We start from the raw sequence: 24,515 nt of genomic DNA, 5'->3' as shown, positions 1-24,515 counted from the left end.
TTAATGCAATAGAATCAGTAAAAAGAATTCCAAAAACAGATTTAAAAAACTAAATGTATTTTTTTTGATATTCAATAAAACACATTAGGTGCTTGCTGTTGTAACTGCAATGGATTTTGGTGTTTTGTGATAGATTGGTCGTTTTAAAGTAATGGCTTTTCTAATTCTTAATTTGCCCAAATAAGGTTTAAAATAAAATAAAATTCATGAAATGGTTTACATTTGTTTATCCTGATCTGATGTAAATTTGTAATTGATAGTAAAAAAAACCCCCAATAATATACATAATTGAAGCAAACTGGTCATCATTTTGTATGAACTAGACGTGACATAAACAGGAACACATTCATTTTCACAAAATATTACATTTTTGTACATACACTCCCCCTAAGTCTGTACCTCTGAAATGCTCAGAACTCTGCTATACAATTTACTTGTGGGGCAGTAAATCTCTAGAGCCAGCAAATTACATCAATTAGCCAAAAGAGGGCGCAGAAAGAACACTAGAGTTTATGCACTCCCTAGGAAACTGCCAGTTAGTTTTTCTCAAGTTGTCTTAACAAGAATTAACAAAATCCATAGTTAGGCGTGCTATTAGGTTGGTGCAAAAGTAATTGCGGTTTTTACAATTATTTTTAACCTTTTAAACCGCAATTACTTTTGCACCAACCTACTATTTGGGAATACTGAAAGCTACACCTGAAGTATATAGATATACTTTAATATAGATTCTTATATAAATATATTGATATGTTTCATTTCTACCATTCAAACAAAATAAATATATGCCTTGCCTAGCTTATTAGTTTGTAGTCCAGTACCAAAGGAATCAGGTACAGGGGGATCCGGACCAGGGAGGGAGTACAGAAATGAGGGAAAGAGAATGCGCCCTAGAAGTGGTAAGTCTAAGAAAAACAAAAAACCCTAGACTGGGAAAGGGACCACCTCTGGTTCTCATTACTGAGGCAGAAGTTAGCACTGAGTACCTCCCAGCTACCTTTCAAGGTAACTACTGCTACTATACGAAGCAAAACTAGGTGCATAGAGCTCATTAGTGAATCCTCACTTCATTTCGTTGTTTTCAAGGTCCTCATTTGAAAGGAATGTATACAGCTGGGCATTCGACTGATGGCTATTTGTATTATCGATATATTACTTCCTTGTCACAGTTGTGTCACCAGGCCAAATTTACTCAAAATGTTAGCTTGCACAAAACCCAACCCGTTTGCCTGACACGAACATACTAATTTAGTGGTTCAGTAAGCTCCACAAATATACTTCTCACATTGAATTACGCTGCATCTTACCAGCACCAATACATCTTTTCATTTACCACTTCTAAACTTTCAAATAATAAAGCATTTTAATCAAAACATGAAAGACGTGGTATTTATATCTCTGAGAACAGCTTATTCTATTATTTTAGAAGATATTTACAATTTCTGAAAGAACTAACTACAGTTGGCTGACAGTGGTAACCTTCTGTTTCATTTCTCAGGTATGATTCCCTACTATCAAAACCAAAGAAAAGGAAGCTACAGATATGTTCCAAGAACAGTAGACCCCCTTCAATCTTCTCTTCAAGGGAAAGACTTTGAGTACATAAAAATTTTTAAAAGATATATGGATTTTGCAGTATTCTAATGGAAAAAAAATTAAAACTGAATTTTTTCAAAGCATGCTAAATTTCTTTTCACACAAATGTTCTATGCTTTCCAAAAGCCCACCACTGTTAGCAATTTAAATTTATAGAAGACTAATGATAAATATAGATCATTATATTTTCTTATTTTTATATCATTTCCTAACATTAGGTACTAAAAAAGGTCTCTCAATCCAACTTATAGTTGACCAATTAAAATTTAATTTCAATTTGGGTGAAATAACAAAAGTTATTTACTTGCTTTTACTGGTAATTTCCCATAGATAAAATTTCAGTATTAGTTGGCCAATATTTATTATATATAAACTATCAATGTTTAATTTTAGATCTACTGGTAGGTAAATAAAAGTTAAATGTATATATATATTCTTTTCAAAAGCACAATATTCCTCTTTATACTGTACATTACATATTATCTAGTCATACTAGCATTTTAAAAACCTACACATTCTCGTATAACTGCACTAGAAAAGGTATTTATGGAATTACTGCAAATTCGCTATCCTTTTTTCTCATCAAAATCTGAGGGTAAAATAGAAATACATGCCCACTTAGTCTAAATTTTCTCCTTGGAGCAAATATGTTAACAACAACCAATAATTACAGCAGTACAGGGTAAAGAAATGGGAAAGTTAACATGGAAAAAAATTAATCTTTCCTTTAAAATAAGGTAGGTAGTTGGTGCTTTATTTTAGTGGTGTTTTTATTTTGTTTTTGGTGAAGAGAAAAAAATGTTACAAAGCTACTTCTAATAAAACATTGCCCTTTTTTTGTTTTTGTTTTTTTGTTGTTGTTCAATCCTATGCTGCATATTTAAAAATCCTGCAGCACATACAAAAGGAAATATTAATGTATTTTAAATTGTATTTGAAAAAGAAAATTTGCATACAATCTGTAAAATGTTTTGCAAAACCTGAAGAATTAAGATTTGGTTAGTACTGCTTCAAAGTGAAAAATTTAAATAAACATCTGAAATTTCCCATAAATTAAAATCAGTACCATTGTCAATACTCAAAGAAATTATGTACAATTATTTTATCCCAATCACTGCCTTTTGAGTTTAGTAACAAAAGCGTTTACAGAAATCCCTGTGGAAAGCTAATTTGAAAGTAAACATGCTTTAAAACTTAAATATAGATCTTGCATTAGTCCCACAACAGGATCAAGATCACTATTAAAATTCAGCCTGGGGCACATTATGATGCCTAAGATTGGTGGGTGGATTTTAATTGACTTGAAGACTGTCATCCTTCTATTATCAGAAAACCTGTAACGCATTTCCAGCATGGAGGACCCATCTGTGCCCACCATCCATCTGTTTAGACGTGATTGGCAAAGTGGTAGGGAACTCGCAGTGGTTGCCTCTGCCTGAAAGGGATAAACCACAGGATCTTCCAACGAGTGCCAAAAACTTCTGAGAAGGTCTGCTGCCATGGCTTTCGGGGCCTCGATCTACAGAAGACAGCATTATTAGTGAAAGACAGCACTCCCAGGGTGCACTTCAGTCAGCTAAAACAATACAGGTTGGCTGGGGATCCATTGCTGGAGTCTGATGAATTGTGTCCCAGCATCACAAATACAGCGTTTCTTTCATTATGGCATGCAGCTGAGTTTTAACTCTGGCTAGCGGATATTGTATCTGTGTCGTCAATCAACCGAGGGTAACTTTTGAAGCAGAGGAGAATCTCAGGATTAACAGAATGTGTGTCAACAACACAGTAGCAAAGCTCTTTTGATGTACTTTCAGGACAAATAATTTAACTTACTTTAGTTAGACAAGGAACAAGAATGATCACTACTTATTTTGTTTGAAAACTATCATGTCTAGAAGACCCCTACTGTAAGACTGGGTTCTGCCTGTCTGGCTCAGGCCTTGGACAAGGCACCAGGAAAAAGCCATCACTATATTATCTTTCCACTACATATGCACATTTTTCAAATGTGGCTGGTTGTTTCCATTTTTAGTAAGAGCACTACAGACTTCACTTTTATACTTACATTTCTTCACAACAGTTTGACATCTTTTCAATAGATGTTGTATCCTATTAAAAATTTAAAAAAAAGTTATACTCAGATGTAACAAAGTTATCAAGGCTTTATTCTGCATTAATTTTACAATATTTTTAATCATATTCAGAGAATATTCTGAAGATTGAAACCGTTTATTTACATATGTGTACTAAGAATTCTAAACTATCTACATACATTGCTGAAGTTCCCGTGAAAATAATAGACTCAACATTACATTGTATAAAAAAAAATTCAATTATAAAACCTCCCCAAAAATGTAGGAGTTTCATTTCATTAAAATATAACTTTTTATTATACTTTTCTTCCTTGATAATTCTTTTAAAAGTTTAGTATCTATTTTTAATTCAACTGTCAGCGAACACGCATTAAAAAACAAATACCAAAATGACAAAATAAAGACACTAATGAACACAAAACTGTCAAGAGCCAAAGAACGCTACTGGTTCTGGATTTCTGTAAACAAATGCAAATTCAGCAAGGCAATCTATGCATTTGCCGTACTACAACATCTAGTACTCTGAAAAGTAAAGTGAACTGATCAGTATTCTTTGGCTAAAAACTATTTCCTTGCTTTCAATACAATAATCAGTCTCTTGATAATAATATAATTTATGTGTTTTTATAAGGTTCTAACAAATATATAAGAAAAACAATTCAATAAACAAAAGATAGTTTCTAGACATTCTGATTTAATTCATGTTAACAGAAGATATATCAGATTGAGAAACTGTGATAAGTAATATATAAATAATCAAATTACATAAACTTATTTTAGATATATATTTAAATTTTAAATATACTACAAAGTAGTACAAAAGAAAAGATATTCTTTTAAATATACTAAAAGGTTAGAGAAGTTTTGCTCCTCTTATCCTTTCCTAGGGTGCACATATATGGCAGATGGGCTGTATTGTTATTTAGCAGTAATATTTACGCAAATATTTGTGGCTTCAACTCCAATCCCAAGAACTTCTTTGGTTGTAGAACTTCCCTCCAATGACACTAATTAAAAGAACCTTTACTTTAAAAGCTTCTTTATAGAAGTTACATGAATAGCTCATAATATTAAATTCTTATACATGCGCAGTTGAGTAACTACAGTTAGCCCACATATGGGAAAACAATTTTTTTTTCCAATTTTTAGATGACTAGTTCCCAGTAATAGAGTTTCATTTCCAAATTACCCAGGAATTTGGGAGAAGTTTATAGATTAGCTACATATTCTATATAAACTAGCTTTCCTATCATGCTTTGAAATTCATAGTATCCAATGACAATTGCATTTATAATTAACCTTTCTTGATTCTGTTGCATAATTTCCTCAAAATAATGTTTTACTCTGTGAAAACACAATCTGCAAATACATGACAACATTGATTAGGGACTTAGAGGCAAGCTGAGCCTCTGGTTTCACATCTGTATAGAAAGTGAATGAAATAATTTTAGTGATGTCTTAGAACTGGTGAGTGGCAGGTTGTTCCAAAACAATTAAGACAGACTGTGCAAATATACAAAGGAAAAGAAGTCAGGAAGTGCTGTTAGCAAAGGTATATATAAATGGCCTAACACTGCAGTTGTGAATATAATACTTAAAAACTAGAAACTACTATAGGGTACAGAAGCAATTACAAGGTCAACCTCCTTTAACTAGCTAATATTACAGGAAATTTTTACTATGCAGAAATTTACAACTTGATTACAACTTTGAGGAACTTATTTGTGGCAGTAAAAAAATGAATTTTGAAAACTTCAGATTTAAACTTCCTAAGGGAGAAACTTTTATTTTCAAGTGCTTTTGACATCTTTCTAAATCTGGTTCAAGAAAAAGTAGAATACTACCTACTAAGCAATCATAAACAGATGGTTATTCTATCAGAGGGTGTGACGTTTACCATGACTTAATGAACACGATTTGTAAGGGTAGCCAAAAATAGCTATTTTTTCCCCTCTAGAAAGGGCAAATGCTTATCTCTCTGAAACTCTGCTATCCAAATATTATTATGATGCAAGAAAAAAGTACAATTTGTATTTGAACACCCAAATAGATCATGAAGTTTTTGCACTGGCCATTATATGTCATACTCAGAGCAACACAAGTTATCATGCTATCATATTCATAAGCACAACAGAAACAACAAAACTAGAAGAAGAAACAGTTTACCACTGGCCGGAATACTGAAACTAAGTTTCCAAGTGCCTAGTTAGATTTGTTTTGTTTCATAAAGCATGGAAATGTGGGATTTTTTGGGGGGGGAAAAAAACAAAATAAAAATAATTAAAATAGATTTTTGGCAGATAGCTCCATTCAATATAAAAAATTCAAGACCTTCATCACAAAATGACCAATAAGATAGCCGCTATCTTTAAGGAATATAAATATAATTTATAAAATCTTTGTTATATACAAAATTCAGCTATCAATAAAAATGCGTTCTCCAAAGAATGATAACAAAGAAGTTTTCATTTTATGTTGTTTACAATCAGGGTACCTTACCTCAAGAGAAATATTTGTCTTGCCTATGGTCTAACGATCAAAACATCCAAGATGTTCTTTAGTATGCATAACTAAGAGATGTATGAAAATGCTGTCCTATTTTAAAACCTGAAAGTTTATTTTCTAAAAAAAAGAATAAACTGGAAAAAGCACTTACAGAAATATAGGCCTTACTTATTTTATCAACCAATACTTTACTTCAGATGGCTAATTTTACCCTTAGAAATGATCTTTCAAATTCAGTCTAAGAAAATATGTTTGATTATAAAATAAAGCTGTATCCTAACTTATAAGATTATATCTAAAATGGAAAAAAAAAGCTCCTAGAAGAAAAAGAGCGGGAGTATTTATCGCCTACTATAAAAACTGGGAGGGGTGAGGTGCAAAAAGCAAGAATTTATCACCAGACCTTTCCTGGTTAACAGGCCTGAGAATCTAGTCCTCTTGGAACAGGCAGCTTGGTGATATAATCTATCCAACTAACTCATTCTGCTTTGAGTTCATTCTCACCAACCTACACTTTCTCATAAATGCTGTTACAGAAAGAAAGAGTGTGAAGAGTCCTTTGGCACAGCTGACATCACACACAAGGGGATAAACAGTCAATCTGGTTTATATGACTTCTACGGCTACACTTTTTAAGTCTGGAAGTAAGAGCCATTGTCTTTGGGTCTGATTAACTCTGGAAAGATTTTCAAAATGGCGTTTTTGATCTGCCAAACTGAAGACCCAAGTAAGGACATTCTAACAGAAGGACACCTTGAAGACACTAGGTCTAAAATCAGTGATAAGCTGCACTCTTTATTCTTCTTAGAGGTCTTGTCAATGTTTTTAACTTTGTTGCACATACCTAAGTCAGTGACTCTGTTGATTAATTTGGAGTTAAAAAAAAGCTATTCAGGAAAGTTTTTCACAACTAGAGATTATGTACCTGCTTATTTATTACTATTTTCTAGTAACTCTAAGACAGACTTTTACTGGACTTCCTAGCACCTCTGATCAACCTACGGATAGTGGCTCATTTGACTTCATACCTTCCACAGCACCTAGCAGCCAGCATATATTGCTGAAAGTGGGTACTCACTATATGTTTGCAGCACTAAATTTTTTTTTCCTGCAGTCCAAAAGGAAAAAAGTTCCTGTTAACATGAGCTCTTTCTCCTCCTTTGAAGCCAGAACTCACTTTACTCCTCATTTTAAATAAATGGTTCTTTAAGCATCCATCTCCAACACAGGACCAGCTGTATCTTTTATTAGAGATCTGACATTCACATTTAATCAATCGTGGAACCAAAGTGAGACGAAAGGAGATCTTATATTTAAATAGTCACTGAAAATCTCTTTCCAAAATCATCCCCATACTTCTCTTTAGCAAGCCACTTTCTGGCTATATAAAACCTTAAGAAAGTTACTAAAACTCTGGATCTCAATTTTCAAATAATAATAATACTTACCTCATAGGTTTTTGCAAGAATGAAGTGAATTAATATGTCAGAGCCCTTAATTACTCCTCAATAAATGGCAGTCCTCATTTTTATTGATATTGCCTACTAAACACTTTCTGAGAGGGCTTGGAGATATAATCTCTCAATTACATCAGAACTGAACTATAAAAAAAAATTACATTTAAACAAAAAGAGTGGTTTTTATAATAAAAGATAAAATGACCAGGGCTCTGGGAAACTACACAAATAAAATCCAGTGTCCACAAGGGGCTTATAATCTAGCTGGAAAACCAAGTAGTACGTACATAAACCATGACCCATTTACTCATTTATCCATCTATCAAAAACTTACTAAGTACCTATTATGACACAGTCCTTAGCATCAGGGAACTTACCATCTAGTGAAAGCAGTCAAGAAATAACTATACAGGAATATACAGAGGATGATTATCCACAGTGACATATTCTATAAATAAGCCTTACACAAAATATTTGAAACAGCTGAAAAATTATGTTTACAATCAACACTCAAGGTCAACTACTCTTACCTTTTTAAAACAAAATTCTACTTTCAGTGAGAGTTTTGGTTATCAGTATAAGTAAGATGAGCTAATGTACCCCTTTGGCTGGAGTGTAGGGAGGAATTAATATATTGATAGAATGTGACAGAAAGAAGCTATGAATCATTGTGGAAAAAAATCTACAAGTTAACTATTAATATAAGATTCACTGTTTTCTCCAATCCTATAATGTTTTAAAGTCAGATTAAAAATTGATGTGGATTCAGAATATGAAATAAAATGAATGTCTAAGGAAAATTACAAGTAAAAGAAAAACTTGTAGATGCTTAGCTTCCAACCAAGAAAAAGCATCTATTTAATCACTCAAGCAATTAGTAATGCTTTAAGAAGTTAAAGTACACTGTCCCTGTGCACTATTATAGAAATAGATTTAAATTGCTTTTAATTACGTTTAATCTTATCAGAAATACTTCTAATACTTATAATGGGCAAAGAGATGAGACAATATACATTTCCCCACAGGAATATGCTTATGCTAAAGAGTGATCCAATTACACACATAATAATTTTGATGATAGCAGGCATTTTTTAAAAGAATGCTTTTATATTACTAGGCAATGTAACTTAGTATGTATTTAAAGGAATTCCTTGGCCAAGGGGAATCTAGTTTCTATAAATTCTCTACTGTATCCAAAATTCAAAGAAATATTATAGCCAATATTAGTATAAGGCATTTACAAGAATATAAGAAGTGACATTTTAAATTTTAATGAGTTTTCCAGGATTTTAAAAGCTACTGAGAGATACTTCATTTAATATTATAATTTGAAATACTGTAGAAATACATTTTGTTTTATTAAACAAATATATAATTCAGAAAGGAAAACAAAATGCTGTACAGAATTCCCTTTATAGAAATATGTGAGCTATGTTCAGCATAATTAGCAATGAATTCCATATTTGCGATGCTGATTTGAAGTTGAGTAAACGAAACATAATCTGTACAGAGATTGTACTGAATGCTGCTAATTCACTACACTGATTCAGTGGGATATTTGGCAAAATTTAATTATAAGGATTAATAATCTCGGGACTACATTTCTGGGTATATATTAAAAGGCAGGTATGTCCACTAATTGACATTTTGAATAGAAGATACTTTTCACTGTATAAGATCACCAACTTAAAATTAAGTCACCGCTGCATTTGTAACTCTTTCTATATGTATTTAGGTAACCAGGAACCCATATTTATGGGGGTTGAAGTGGAGGGGGGGGTCATTTTCCCTTTTAATTTGAAAAGCTCTGCTTTAAGCTATCTTTAGTAATTCAAGGAGAGTCCAACAATAGTACCTGTGAGACCAAATGCAAAAGCTCAATTTCTTCTTTGAGAATTTAAAGCCTTTTATAAAACTGCAAGTAAATACATCTTCCCGACCCTACCCTCAACCTCACCACAACTGAGAAAAGCACTAAGCTCCAGAGACACCATGAAAAGCTTACGCTATTACATAAACTCCATGGTGCCCAGAAAACAACAATGCCTGTGTACAAAATTTGGACAGACTGTCAGAGCACTGTCATGATGCACAATAGCTGACCATCCGAGCCTCACCAGAAGGCGCTGTCCCAGCTGGTACAGAGCTTCTTGATTAACTTTCTCCAAGCCCAGTGACTGAAAACAGAGCTGACACAATCACCCAGCACTATTAGTACCGGGGCTTGTCAGAATGGACGTTATCCTTGGCTGTGTGTGAACTACTGCTCAGGAAAACATTCAGACATCTTTTACTACTAACAACATCACCGTCCATTTCATTCAGAAACAGTATAAAAGGCTAAACAGTCTAAGGAAGGAATCATTAGAATACTCTGCTCCCTAAATTAAGAACATTTTAAAGCCAATTACTTTGAACACTTTAACTTCAATATTAATTTTAGTAAAAATACAAACATTTATTAAATCCTGTTTTAAATTAAATCTAAAAATAATCAAAGGTAATCCTTGAAAACTGCGTTTAAGATTAGTTTGTTCCACAGAAACACGTGGTTGTGTTGAATTTTAACCTTGGAAATGACATTAGAAATCCACTATTTTTAAATTTAAGTAATTTCTAATTATTTTCTCTGGGTCAGATAATCTACTCTTGCTAGCTCTAAAATGATATCAGTTTATCATTATTCTGATTATCCTGTTACCTTCTACTATCAATAAGAAGATGGTACTTTTCCTCTTACACAGGAGAGAAATTATTTATTTATGCGCAATAACAAATAATGGCGAAAATTGCTGAAAACTGATATGCTGCTTCCTCAAAATCTCAATCTAAACTTTAAAAAAGCTAGCATTTGTTGCTTATGTGTTGTTTAATGGGCCTATATTCAAACTATGTAATTACATAATTTATGTAATGAAATGATATTCCTACCAGTGCTTTCCCAAAATGCTTCTTGGTCTTTGGGGGTACAGGTGTAGAGGAAGAAGGAAGATTTCAGTGGAAGATTAAATTTCCTTCTCCCCATTCTTTTCTTATGCTACCTGACATAATCACTTCTTTCACACTCTAAAGAGAGCTCGGTGGATTCCGATTATGACAAAAACATGTCCAGGTGTGAAACTTCGTGTAGGCAATCTTAACTTTTTTATAAAATGAAACAGCAAGCATGCTTTATAAAGAAAGCAAAATCTGTATTTTTTAACTTTTGTTAAAATATTAGATACTATTTTATACAAATGCTAATAATTCATTAGATTTAAAGTTAAATACTCAATGCATAAAAACTTTAAATAATTAAGCCTTAAATAACTTTAAATCAATGTGAGCAGAAACGTAATCTGGAAACCTTTAAAAAAAATTTTTTTAATCCAAAGAGAGTGATGCTTGAAGTTCGCTATGAAAGCCAGGTAAACGGAACTGAAACTTACTGTAATTTTTCAGATTATTGGATTCAAGAGAAAGTACAGTGACTAAAGCAGTGACTAAAGTTTGGACTAACAAATAGAATATATTCTTTCTCTTTCTTTCTCTTAATACTTCCATTCTTCTTTGAATGTTTCACATTCTTTGAATGTATCTGTATAATTTCTACAGACATCAGACCTGTCTGGTACAGACTATTCTGAGAGGGTAACGTATGTATACAGAAAGAGATGATACTTTTGGAGAGAGCACTATTTAACAAATGTGGTTTCTCCTCAGTCTTAGAAATAGCACATCAGACCCAATCTCCCTCTCTTAAAACAATTAAATGTTGTTCAATATTACAGCAAAAGAGAAAATTGTGCAATTTGAAAATATTAACAGATTGGCAGTATGGAATACAGTCAGAACATAACCTGATATTATACAGTAGCCCCCTTTATTCGAATGGTATACATTCCAAGACCCCCAGGGGATGCCTAAAACTTCAGATATTACCGAACCCTATATACTTGTATACTATGTTTTTTCCAATATACATATACACACATACATACCTACATACATATATACATGCATACACTTTACAGCTCCTCTTTGGCATAACCAAATTGCCACCATCCCTTCGCTTGAATTTTGGGACCATTATTAAGTAAAATAAGAATTACTTGAACACAAGCACTGCGATACCATGACAGTAGATCTGATATAATCAAGAGATGGCTACTGACTAACGGGTGGGTAGAGTATAGAGAGTGAATACGCTGGACAAAGGGATGATTCACATCCCAGATGGGACTGAACAGAGCAGAAGGACGAGAGATTTCATCACGCTACTCAGGATGGCGCTCAATTTAAAACTTAAGAATTGTTTTACAAACCAACAGATATGATAAATAACTTTATGTCTAAAGTCATTACTAAATTTTAAAGTAGAGCACTAAAGTAGAACACTAAAATTTTAAAGTAGAGATTTTTAAAAGATTTTGATGCCTCTGCTGCTAAACCAGACTCTCTGAAGCTACCAGAGCTGCTAGATGAGAAGGAAATTGCCACCCTCAGCTATAACCCCTAATGGCCCTCATAAGCAACTTGTACTCTTAGCAGCAATGCTCCCAAATGTCATTTCTAGTCATTAATCAGAAGAAATTGGGGAAATATGAGAAATCCCATTCCAAGGGATATAAATATATACTAATGATTTTGGTAAATTCAAAAATGGAAATTCAAAAAACGCAAGCACAATCTGGTAATTTTGACATGACTTATGAACAGACTATAAAGTCATTACGAATCACTTTGATTAAATCACTACTTTACAATCACTTTATAATAAATCTCTAACTTTCATTAGTGTCAGTTTATTTTTCATTTTTTATTTTTTTTATATTTCTGACAGTCTGTTTATTTCAAATCTACCAGTCTGTTTTTTTTAATGTGTTTTTTTCTTCAACTTTTATTTCCTTTAGTGTGTTTTTCCAGGACCCATCAGCTTCAAGTCAAATAGTTGTTTCAATCTAGTTGTGGAGGGCGCAGCTCACAGTGGCCCATGTGGGGGCTGAACCAGCCACCCTGTTGTTAAAAGCACCGTGCTCTAACCAGCTGAGCCAACCAGCCACCCAACTGTCAGTTTATTAGTACAGCCATCCCAGTGAGTGTGCACCAATATCTCATTATGGTTTGGGTTTTCATGTTTGTGATGACTCATGATGTTGAACATCTTTTCATGTATTTATTGTCCATTTGTATATCTTTGAAGAAATGGCCATTCAGATCCTTTGTCCACGTTTTAATTAGGTCATCTTTTTATTGAGTTAGGAGATCTTCATAGATTCTAGATACAAGTCCCTTATCAGATATATGATTTGCAAATATCATCTTCCATTCTGTGAGCTGTCTTTTCACTTTCTTGATAGTGTCGTCTGACTCACAAAAGTTTGTAATTTTGATTAGGTCCAATTTATCAATTTTATCTTTAGTTATTTGCACTTTTGGTGTCATATCTAAGATACTACTGCCTATGTTTAATTCTATATTTTCCTCTAAGAGTTTTATAATTTTAGATCTTACATTTAGGTCTATGATCCATTTTGAGTTAATATAAGTACATGGTGTGAGGTAAGGGTCCAATTTCATTCTTTTACTTGTGGCTATCTAGTTGTCCCAGTATAATTTGTTGAAAAGACTTTTCTTTCCCCCATTGTATAGTCTTGGCACCCTCGTTGAAAATAATTGACCACAGATACATGTGTGTATTTCTGGACTCTCAATTCTATTTCATTTAAAAGTATGTCTATCCTTATGCCAGTACCACACTTTCTTGATTAGTATTGCTTTATAGTAAGTTTTGATATGTATTTTCTTACTATTCATTTCTTTCACTGAATATATTCCGGTAAATACTTAAGTTTTCATACATAATGTATATGTTATATATAATAACGAAGACCTTTTTAAACATACATGTTTACTTACATAGAAGTGAATAAATAGTTTCTACAAATTTGTAGCGGTTTGCCAAAAGGGCCGTTGTATTTTAAATTTTGAAAGACATTGACAATCTGCCCTTTAAAAGGTTATACAAATTTATACCCCCACCAATAATTTATGAGAAAGTCTGTTTACTCTACATCTTCTGCAATGCAATGTATTATCAAACTTTTAAATCCTTACTCAGTATGATTTTTTTCTCACTTTTTTATCTTTTCTGTTGTGCTAAATCTCATTTAGCTAATAAGTACATGCAAAAAAAAAATACCCAATGGATTTAATTACTAATAAAATGTTTCTACTAGCAACTCCATTTCTTGGAATTTACCTGATATAATAGCTTAAAAAGGAAAAGGAGATGTTCAAAGTACTATTATCTGTAAGAGAGAAAAAAGTAACTGCGCACTAGATCCTGATCAACAGGAAAACGGTTAAACTATGGCATATTCACTAAACAGAGTACATCCAACTATTAAAAGCTATAAACATGAAGTCTATAGCTATATAAAAATACTTTGTTTGTACATGTTTGTACATTCTGTACACTGATTATAACTAGTTTAAAATTATACAGGCATAGAGAAATGGAAATATAAATGACAATGAGTAACTTTCTCTTTTAATTTCTAAACTTTCATAACATTTTAGAATTAAGTTTATAACTAGGGAATATGTTGATAAATACATTGCTTTACATTAAAAATATACTTACTGTGATGATGCCAACTAGCTGAGTATAAAAAAGTCCAGTTATTCCAACTAACATAGTAATGCCCATAAAGGCAGCTAGTCTCATTATGGCCAACTCATGTCTAACAACAAAGAGGTCCTGTAAGAAGAAAAAGAAAGTTTTTTATAGTTGCAATAATGATCAAGAATTGAGCCATAACATTTCTCTTTGTCTTAAAAGAAATACTCTGCTTTTGTTTTGAGTTTATTTCATTTAATCAATATATAAATATTATAAAATTTTGAAAAAAAAATTTTAATTCATAGCAACAAGGTGAAAAATAAGATTTTACTACTCCATTGTGCTCCCCCAAAAAACACCCTGAATCCTAAGGTTCCAAATCAGCCATGTTCATTTACTTTTTGTAGCAAAAAAACTCCAAAAACCAAAAAAACAAAACAAATTGTGTAGAATCTTCCGTTCCACAAAAGGACATTTTATTTTGGCACTGCTAAAAAGCTTGAATTCACAAGCCTGATTCATAGTATTAAAGTCCAAGAGATAAGATACCTAGAGATTACAAAACTTAAGTCAAAGTGAGGGGGGAAAGCAAATAATAGGATTACATGGGCAGCTGTCTTTAAGCCCTTTTATTCATCCATCCACCCTCTCACCCAACCACCACTGCCAAGCACTATACTATACAGTAGAAACATAACAATGATAAAGATACGGTCCATGCCCTCAAGTATTGCAGTTTATTTAGAGAGAAAACCCAACTCTGCACAACTCCGCAACCATGTGATTTATGCCGTAACAGGGACGTATGCAAGGAAGACTGCAGAAATATAAAGGAACGCCTAGATGGGAAGGAGAAATGGAAATGCTGTGAGGGAAAGCTGATTTTCTGGTTCCGGGCATAAAAATGAGGGTCTTAAAAGAAACTGTGGTGGAAGGACAGGAAAACAAGGGGAAGCATTTTGTTTACCCTATTGTTACCAACCAGACAGATCAGAGGAGTGCGAGTGAAAGAACAAACACTATTCCTGGAAACCTATTACTGTAAAACTTTGGTATAAAACGGCCACAGTGGATAAACACAACAAATGCATGTGAAGGACCCCAAACATAACCCCTCAAACTCTTTTTTAATATTGATTCAGGTTAAGGCTTAAAGGTATCCTGGTAGCCTTACCCAAAACAGGGAGGTGATTGAACATAATTCCCCCGCTTGACACAAAAGAACTGATGCTTTTCTGTGTATCATCACAGTGATCACCCCCCCGACTCAAGCAAAAATCAGACTCCACACCCAAATCGCTCAATTATTAGCCTAGGAGAAATCAAAATTCACCAAAACACTTAAGGTGTTAGGTAGCAGTCAAGTATTAAGCAGTCATTTCAAAACTTCAGTAAAAATGGCCTAATGCAGAATCCTTACAACACATGTAAAGATGAAAAGATGGAGCTATGAATAATATAAAAAATTAGGTATAGTAAGTTCTTCTACAATAATGTTTGAAAACACAAATTTGTCCTAACAACATTGATACATTAAGCAATAATTTGAGCACAAGCATACCGTTTTCGCTTATACATGATTTTATCTGTGAGAAGCCCTAAACACAAAAACCTGCAGCCAGCTAAACCAAGCCATATTGGAACACACCAAACACAACTTCAATCATCTACCCACTACCTCAATTTACCTTGTGTGTTCTGAGCCACACTCATATCTACATCTGGTATTACCACTTCCCTCCTTCCATCACTTCACAGTACCTCACACACCACAACCCTTCTCACACCCACTTCCCCAAGGCAACTTCAGGTTTCTTCTAAGGTACAGTGCCATGTTCATTATAGTATTTATGTATTTCTTAGCTATTTAGCATGTATAAAACTTTGCTGCTGTTTTTATGAGGTTCCTACCCTTTTATGTGTCACTAAATTGGTGAGTGTTGTGCCTCCGTTTTCCCCATCAGTCTGTGGTTTTCACTGCATGATTTTGCATAGTGGGGTGAGTTTTAGAAATGCACATATTGTGTTATAGTAGAGCTTACTGTAATAAAAATACAATACATGACCAAATAAAATGCATCCTCTTTTCACCTAGTGAAAAGACTTAAGAAATTTTTTTTTGCCAGCTAGAATTTATAAACGGTAAGGATGAGATGAAACTAAAAGAGCTAGTGATAATATTTCATTTATTCACTTGGTTATATTTACATTTAAGAGTATTTGTAAAAAATACACTGTAACTTAGAAATTATTTTTTATCACTCTTATACTTTAAAAAAAGTTGTATTCCAAGTTTCCACATACATAAACCATAGTTTGAGTCATTTCACACAGTACTCCAGAGTGCAGCATCTTTACTTTTTTTTTTTAGACATAGCACTTTTTAAATCCAAAAATTGGCTTGGGAAATTTTATTCAAAATCACAGAAACCCATTTGCTATTCAAGATCTTGACTACACAATCAGTGTTGGGGCTGAATTGTGTCTCCCCAAACTCCCCCACAGAATGTGACTGTATTTGGAGATATGGCCTTTAAAGAGGTGACTAATTTAAAATGAGGCCCTTAGGCATTCCCCATACCTCTTGGTAAGCAGCCGCAACCCTGGCACTAGTGGCAGCCAGCCGCAGTTGGCAGCTTAGCTTTTCCCAGGCACCTTCAAGCCCAGCACAAGTGGCAACCGTCCACAGATCACTTTGTAGCTCATACCAAGTGGTCTTGGGCAGTGCACAGGCAGCGGCTGACCTTGGCCTGCAACAGAGCCCTTCCCAAGAGGCCCCGGAAACAACACACATGGTGGCCAGTATCAAACCACACCAGAGCACCCAACCACCTCCACAAACGACAAACCCAAAAAGCAGACTGAGCAGGCACCAGGGCCCTGCTAAAGCAAATCCTGCTCCATAGGGTCAGCCCCTGTACAACAGCTCCTCCACTGTAGTCCGTCCTTACAATCAATCAGCCTGAGGGTCAATCCCTCCCACTGATGTACAAACAGCAAACAAGGCTCAAATACACACAATCCACACAAGGGACACACCTGGAATACCTGGCTCAGGTGACCAGAGAGACTGCCATTGGGCCCCATAGGACACCTACTACATAAGGCCACTCTACCAGCACCAGGAGAAATAGCACCTCTACCTACTACATAGAAATATACACAGGGAAGCCGCAAAAATAGGGAGACAAAGAAACATGTCCCAAGTGAAAGAACAGAACAAATCTCCAGAAAAAGAACTAAACAAGCTAGAGACAAGCAACCTACCAGATGCAGAGTTCGTAACACTGGTAATAAGCATGCTCAATGATCTCAGGGAGAACTTCAACAGAGAGATAGGGAACATAAAAATGGAGATGGAAAACATAAAACACAACCAGTTAGAAGGAAGAAAGAATACAATAACTGAAATGTATACTTTAGAGGGAATCAACAGTAGATTAGATGAAAAGCAGAGGAACAAATCAGTGATTTGGAAGATAAGGTAGCAGAAAACACCCAATCAGAACAGCAAAAAAGAAAAAAAAATCCCCCCCAAATGAGGACAGTTTAACGGGCTTGTGGGACAACATCAAGCATACCAATATTTGCACTATAGGGGTACTAGAAGGAGAAGAGAGAGAGCAAGGAACTGAAACCCATCTGAAGAAATAATGACAGAAAATGTCCCTAACCTGGAGAAGGAAACAGCCATACAAGCCCAGGAAACACATAAAGTCCCAAATAAGACTAACCTAAAGAGGCCCACATCAAGACACATCATAATTAAATGGCAAAGGTTAAAGACAGAAAGAATCTTAAAAGCAGCAAGAGAAAAGCAGTTAGTTACCTACAAAGAGGCTCACATAAGACCCTTGGCTGATTTCTCAACAGAAGATTTGCAAGCCGGAAGGGACTGGCACGAAATATTCAAAGTGATGAAAAGCAAGGATCTACAACTAAGATTACTCTCCCCAGCAAAACTGTCATTTAGAATCAAGGGACAAAGAGCTTCCCAGACAAGAAAAAGCTAAAGGAGTTCATAAACACCAAATCAGTATTACAAGAAATGTTAAAGAGACTTTTTTAAGAAGAAGAAAAAAAAATCAAAACTATGAATAATAAAATGGCAATAATTACATATCTATCAACAATTACTTTCTATGTAAATGGATTAAGTGCTCCAATCAAAAGACATAGGGTGTGATGTGAATACAGTATGGGGAACATAATCAATAACATTGCAAAAATTAGGTAGGGGGCCAAATGGGTACTGGACTTATCAGGACCACTTCACGGGCTGTGCAGATGCCTGACCACTGCGCTGCATACCCGAAGCTGAGGTAGAATAATACTGAGTGTCAACTACAATTAAATGTGTGTATACATATATATGCATATATATGCATTTTAAGTAGAGTACTGATATGTTGTAATTATAAGATTAAAATACTAAGATAATCAAAAGCTCAAGAGGGGTGCTCTGAACTTCTAAAAGATTTTGTAAATGTCATTAAAATTTTTACTGTATTTTAATTACATCGTAGGAAGACTTATTTGTATGTTTCAGTTTACATCTAACTTTTCAATCTTTTTACATAAATAAAACAAACAAAACAAACAAACAAACAAAAGGCTATAATAAGAGACAAAGCAGGACCCAGTAATCCCACTTCTGGGTATTTATGCAAAGAAACCCAAGCACCACTGCAATGGGACATGTGCTCACTGCAGCATTCTTCACAGTAGCAGATACTGATGCGACCTGGGTGTCCATCAATGGATGAATGGATAAAGAACATATGTACAATGAAATACTACTCAGCCATAAAAAAAATCTTGCCATCTGCAACAACATGGATGGACCTAGAGGGTACTGTGCTAGGGGAGTAAGTCAGACAGAGAAAGACAAAGTTCATGAGTTCACTTATATGTAGAATGTAAAGAACAAGATAAACGGACAATCAAAACAGAATCAAACTCATAGATACAGAAAACATTTTGATGGTTGCTGGATGGGGAGGAGGTTTGAGGAGATGGGTGAAGCGGGGAGGGATCAAGAGGGTCAAATTAGTTGTTTCAAAACAGTCATGGGGATGTAGAGCATAGCATGAGGAATATCGTCAATAATATTGTGGTTAACTATGTATGGTGTCAGATGGGTACTGGATTTATTGGGGTGATCACTTCATAAGTTATATAAATGTCTAATCACTGTGTCATAAATATGAAACTAATATAATAATGGATGTCAACTATAATTGAAAAACAAAAAAATATTAAAAACAAAATAAAATGAGACCCTTAGGGTCAGCACTAATGCAATCTGACTGGTTTCCTTATTAAGAATAGGAAATTTAGAAACAGGAAAGGCATCAGGGACACTCAAGCACAGAGGAAAGACTGTGAGCACAGAGCGACAAGGTCATGTACAAGCCAAAGAGAGGCCTCCAGAGAAAATAAACCTGCCCGACATCTTCATCTTGGACTTCTAGCCTCCAGAACTGTGAGAAAATGGATTTCTGTTGTCTAAGCCTCTCAGTCTCTGGTATTTTCTTATGCCCCCCTAGCAAGCTAATATAATACCTGTATTTCTTTGTTTTCATTGCTTCCCACTTTTGGTAAAAAAATGTGCTTATATACAGATGAATGCATAAAATACCAGTTTAGAGAAAAGTGAGACCATTCTCTCCAGAATGAGAACACCTGAAACCACGCAGAGGCTTCCGCTGTGCATTCCTTCCCTATCGCATTCGCTTCTACACCCCTACACAGAAGGTAAAGGTTACGACTCGTTGCTCAGATATTTTGGATACTACTGTTTCATTTGCATATTGCAAATATCTTCTCCTACTCTGAGTGTACCTTTGCATTGTTTTTATGGTATCTTTTGATAACCCTAAGTTCTTAATTTTAATATAGTCCGATTTATCAATCTTTTCCTTTGGTGCATTTCATTTCCTGTTTAAGAAATCTTTCCTAACCCTAAGGTAGTAATGGCATTCTATCTTATCTTCTAAAGCCTTTAAAAGCCTTTGGCATTTAGGTCACCAATCCACCTGAAATTGGTGTTTACTCTGTTGAGTACAGTGAAAGTCAGGGGTCTGAATTTACTTTTACTGTATGGATAACCCATTGTTCCAGGGTGGATTGTTTAAAAAGCAGTCATTTCCTCAGTGATCAGAGGTCAAGTGTCCATACATGCATGAATCTAAGGTGGGCTCTCTCTTCTATTCTCTTGGTTCGTTTATCCCTGCACCAATGACACACGTCTTAGTTACTAAGGCTTTGTAATAATTCTCCATACCTAGTAGGCCAAGTCATCCCTTCTTGTTATTTTTCAAGAATGTCTTGGTTATTCCAGATAATTTGTATTGCTATAAAAATATTTAAATTAGATTTTCAAGTTAAAGCACACACTCAGACATACACACATATGTAACATACTTTCTCCATTAAGCTTCACAATTTCTCCCAGAGGTCTTGTACTTTTTTTTGCCAGATTTATTTCAGGAACTTCCTGTTTCTTGATTCTATTATAAATGGTTTTGCTATTAACTTCATCGTCTAACGGGTTGTTTGTTAGCACAGAGATAGAATTGATTTTAAAAATATTGTTTTGTAGTTAGACTTCCTAAACGTTCTTAAAAACCAAAAAGAATGTACGGATAAATCATTTATACAGTCATATCATCTAATAGTCATGACAGTTTTATTTCTTTAAGCTAAGTAGTTACACCATTTCTTTCTTTCTCTTGCCTCACTAACTGACCTCCTAGCACTATGTTTAATTACAATGGTGACGGGATGTAGTGGGCATTGGTGCCTTGTCCCCCAACTTGGAAAGAAAGAGATCAACATTTCATCATTGAGCGCGAGATAGCTGTTGTGTGTTGTTTCGTGGTTTTGTTTTGTTTTTCTTGTTTGGAGACGTGTTATCTCTTTAACGAAGATTTCTAGTTCTAGTTTGCTAAGAATTCGTAATATGAATGGATGCTGAATTTTATCTTTGTCTTCATACATTGATACATAGTCTTCATATACCCAAATTTTTTCTCCTCATCTGTTATTGTGATAAAATATACTGATTTTCTAATGTATAAAACAACATTTCATTCCTAAGATAAACTCAACTTCATCAGGCTGATTATACATAACCAGATTCAGTTTGTTAATATTTTAATTAGCATTTTGTTAATATTTTGTTTAGGAGTTATTTACCTATGTTCATAACCAGACTAGTCTATAATCTTCTTTCTCTTATTAGCCTTGAGAAGTTATGCATCAAATATTTGCTATACACATAAAGTGAGTTGGGACGAGTTCTCTTTTTATCTATTCTTTTAAAGAGTTTGTATAAGACTGGAATTATTGTTTACTTTTCATATTTGCTAGAGCTACAACTCACTAGTAAATCTATGAGCATTAATATTCTCTGCATGAAACGCTTTAAGAACTCACTCATGATTGCAGGACTACCCATGTTTCCAATTTCTTCTTGGGGCAATTTTCTTCTTAAAGCTGTATTATGCTTGTGATCAGGAAACTCAGTAAAGATGTCAACTGTCCAAACTGACATATAGAACTAATACAATCACAAAAAAAATCCCCCACGATTGGAGTATATACTCTACTGGTGGGAGTTTTTTGTTTTACTTGTTTTGCTTTGCAGAATTGCTAAGTAAGCTGTTTCTAAATTTCATAGGAACAAACACACACAAAGACTAGCACACCACTTCTATATAAAAAGAACAAGGTGGGAGGGTTGCTCTACTGCATGCATTCACAGTATGGGTAGTTGGTTCCTGAAGGAGAAGATTGGTTCCTGAATGGAAAAAAAACAATCTTAGCTATTCAATGGTTTGTGGCCATACACAAATCAGTCCTGCCTGACAAAATCTTATTCCTTAGTATTTAACTTCATAGAGGGGAGGGGGAAAAATATTGTTAAAGACCCCTTAGTGGAGTCATGATAATGAAAAAAAAAGTTGAGAAACACTCCTCTACTGGATAACAAGATTTATTATGAAACTATAGTTACGACAGTGTGGTATAACCACAAGGATAGATAAATACACCAGTGGACTAGAAAAGAACCAGAAACAGATACACACATATGTGGTTCTTATGACAAAGATGGCATTGCGGAGTGGAAAAAATTATCTTCTCAGTAAGTGGTGGTAAATCAATTGGATATCCATCTGTGAAAAAATGAAACCCTGACTCCTACTTCATAAGGATCACAAAAATCAATTCCAGGTGGAAATATGAAAAATATAATACTTGTAAGACAATATAGGAGAATTATATTGATCATTTGGGGGCTAGAAATAGAATTATTAAATTAAACCCCAAAAAGCACTAACCAGAAAAGAAAAGATTGGTAAGTTGGAGTACATCAAAATTAAAAACTTCTGTTCATCAAAAAACACCATTAAGAGAGTGAAAAAGTAAGCCACAGAGTGAAAGCCAATTACAATACACATAGGCAAAAAAGGGCCCCAAATTAAAACATTCTACATTATAAGGGGAAAAAAAAAGTCAAATAACCCACCTACCAAATAGGCAAAATACATAAATAGGCATATTGCACCAAAATAGACTATTTATATAGTCAGTCAATATACAAAAAGGGGCTCAATGCCATTAGTCATTGGAGAAATGCAAATTAAAACACAATTAAGTTCTGCTCACCCCCACCAAAATAATTAACTTTAGGAAGGCTTGAACAAGTATTAGTAAGGCTGTGAACTAACCTGAATCTATATACTCAAGTAGCGGGACATTAAATCAGCAGAGCATTTAGGAAAACTGGTGTAACAGTGTGTAAAGGAGCAAACACATACCCTTTGAACACTGCCACCTCTAGCTATACATCTAAGGGAAACAGACGCACATGGACAGCAAAAAACATGGACAAGGTTGCTTATGGTAGCGCTATTTGTAATAGCCAAAAGCTGGAAACAATGGAAATGTCCATCAATAGGATGGATAAAGAAACTGTTTTATACTAAATGAAATTCTATGAACATTTATAGCAATATCCATAGCAATGAGAACAAACTAACTATATCTAATGTAATAAAAAGAATAAAACTTATAAATACTGCTCAAAAAGGCTTTGCAATAATTCACTGAGCCAGGTTTTGATTTTTGTGCACTCCTCTGTGTGTGTGTATATATATATATATATATATATATATATATATATATATATATATATATATATATATATATATAATAATATAAAAGGCCCCAAAAATGAAATTATAGTAAAAAGAAAGCTGTGATCATAAAATATAAAATATGAAAATACTTTAATTTTAGAAATAAAAAATAAGTTTTTCAAAACACATATAACAAAATATAAAATAAAATTTAGTTACGTACGGCCTGTGAAAGACGAGACAAAAAAAAAAAAGTCAAACAAGTTATAGGAAAGGATATAAGAGACAGAGGGAAAAAAAGGAAAGAGGAAGCGTGAGACTGGCCCTCTAATATCATCTACCACTTTTGGCCCCCTCTGATCTGCTTCCTGTTTGTCAAACATATCAAAGCGACCGCCCATAGCAGGACCGCTCCATTTGTTCTTCCAGCGCACTCTTCCCCCAGATAACCACGCTTACTTCCTTCAGGTCTCTGCTTCAGTATCGCCTTATCAGAGACCCATTGGCTTATTTTTACCAGGGCCTATTTGCTTATTTTTCCAAAGTACAGAAAATTCCATCATTCCCTATCCCCTTGGCCTATTTTATTTTTCCATAGTACACACTTACCTCCATTTGATATATATTGATTTCTTTATGTACTGTCTGTCTTTCAATAGCTTGTAAGTTTTTTAAAGACGGGGACTTTTGCCTGCTTTGTTCACTGATGAGACCCTGGAGCCTACAACTAGCTCTAGCTCATGGCAGCTGCTCACAATACGTATTTATTGAATGAATGATGAACAAACGAACGAACAAATATGAGATAGAAAGCTACACAAAAGAACACAGTCTCCTCCCCCAACACGTAGAGACAGAGAATAATACCTACAAAGACTGTTACACACTTGTAAGAGATAAACACAGAAAAAGAAACACAGAAGCAACATGTACACAGACACACATGTCACACAAACCAACAGAGGAAGAGGAGGTGCTTACATGAAATAATATTCCTATCTGGTAATCTTTTGGAATTATACCATTTAAAATTTCAAAAGGTTATAAAACTAGGGAGTAGTAGGGGCATCACTTCCTAATGCGGCTAGATGAAAATAAACCAAGAGTCAGATTT

General features: G+C 34.3%; 1 protein-coding gene across 15 annotated transcripts in view; it reads right to left on the bottom strand.

Moving 5' to 3' along the window:
* ZDHHC21 (zDHHC palmitoyltransferase 21) overlaps positions 1-24,515 on the bottom strand; it is a 76,419-nt gene that overhangs the window by 11,391 nt on the left and 40,513 nt on the right. For 10 of the 15 annotated variants that reach the window (XM_081067811.1, XM_081067809.1, XM_081067810.1 and 7 more), the window contains exons 7-9: positions 14,277-14,393; positions 3,662-3,705; positions 2,514-3,115 (exon numbers count right to left, since the gene is read on the bottom strand). In XM_081067811.1, coding sequence (XP_080923937.1) covers positions 2,983-3,115; positions 3,662-3,705; positions 14,277-14,393 — 294 coding nt within the window. In that variant the 3' untranslated portion in view covers positions 2,514-2,982. Of the gene's footprint in view, positions 1-2,513; positions 3,116-3,661; positions 3,706-4,628; positions 4,697-13,918; positions 13,942-14,276; positions 14,394-24,515 lie in introns of those variants that run through there. The other 5 variants (XM_081067798.1, XM_081067805.1, XM_081067803.1 and 2 more) reach the window with 3 other exon arrangements.

This window comes from Rhinolophus hipposideros, assembly GCF_964194185.1.
Source record: "Rhinolophus hipposideros genome assembly, chromosome: 11".
NCBI lineage: Eukaryota > Metazoa > Chordata > Mammalia > Chiroptera > Rhinolophidae > Rhinolophus > Rhinolophus hipposideros.
Note: the sequence above shows the minus strand (reverse complement) of the source record. Positions and strands in the feature narration are given on the sequence as shown.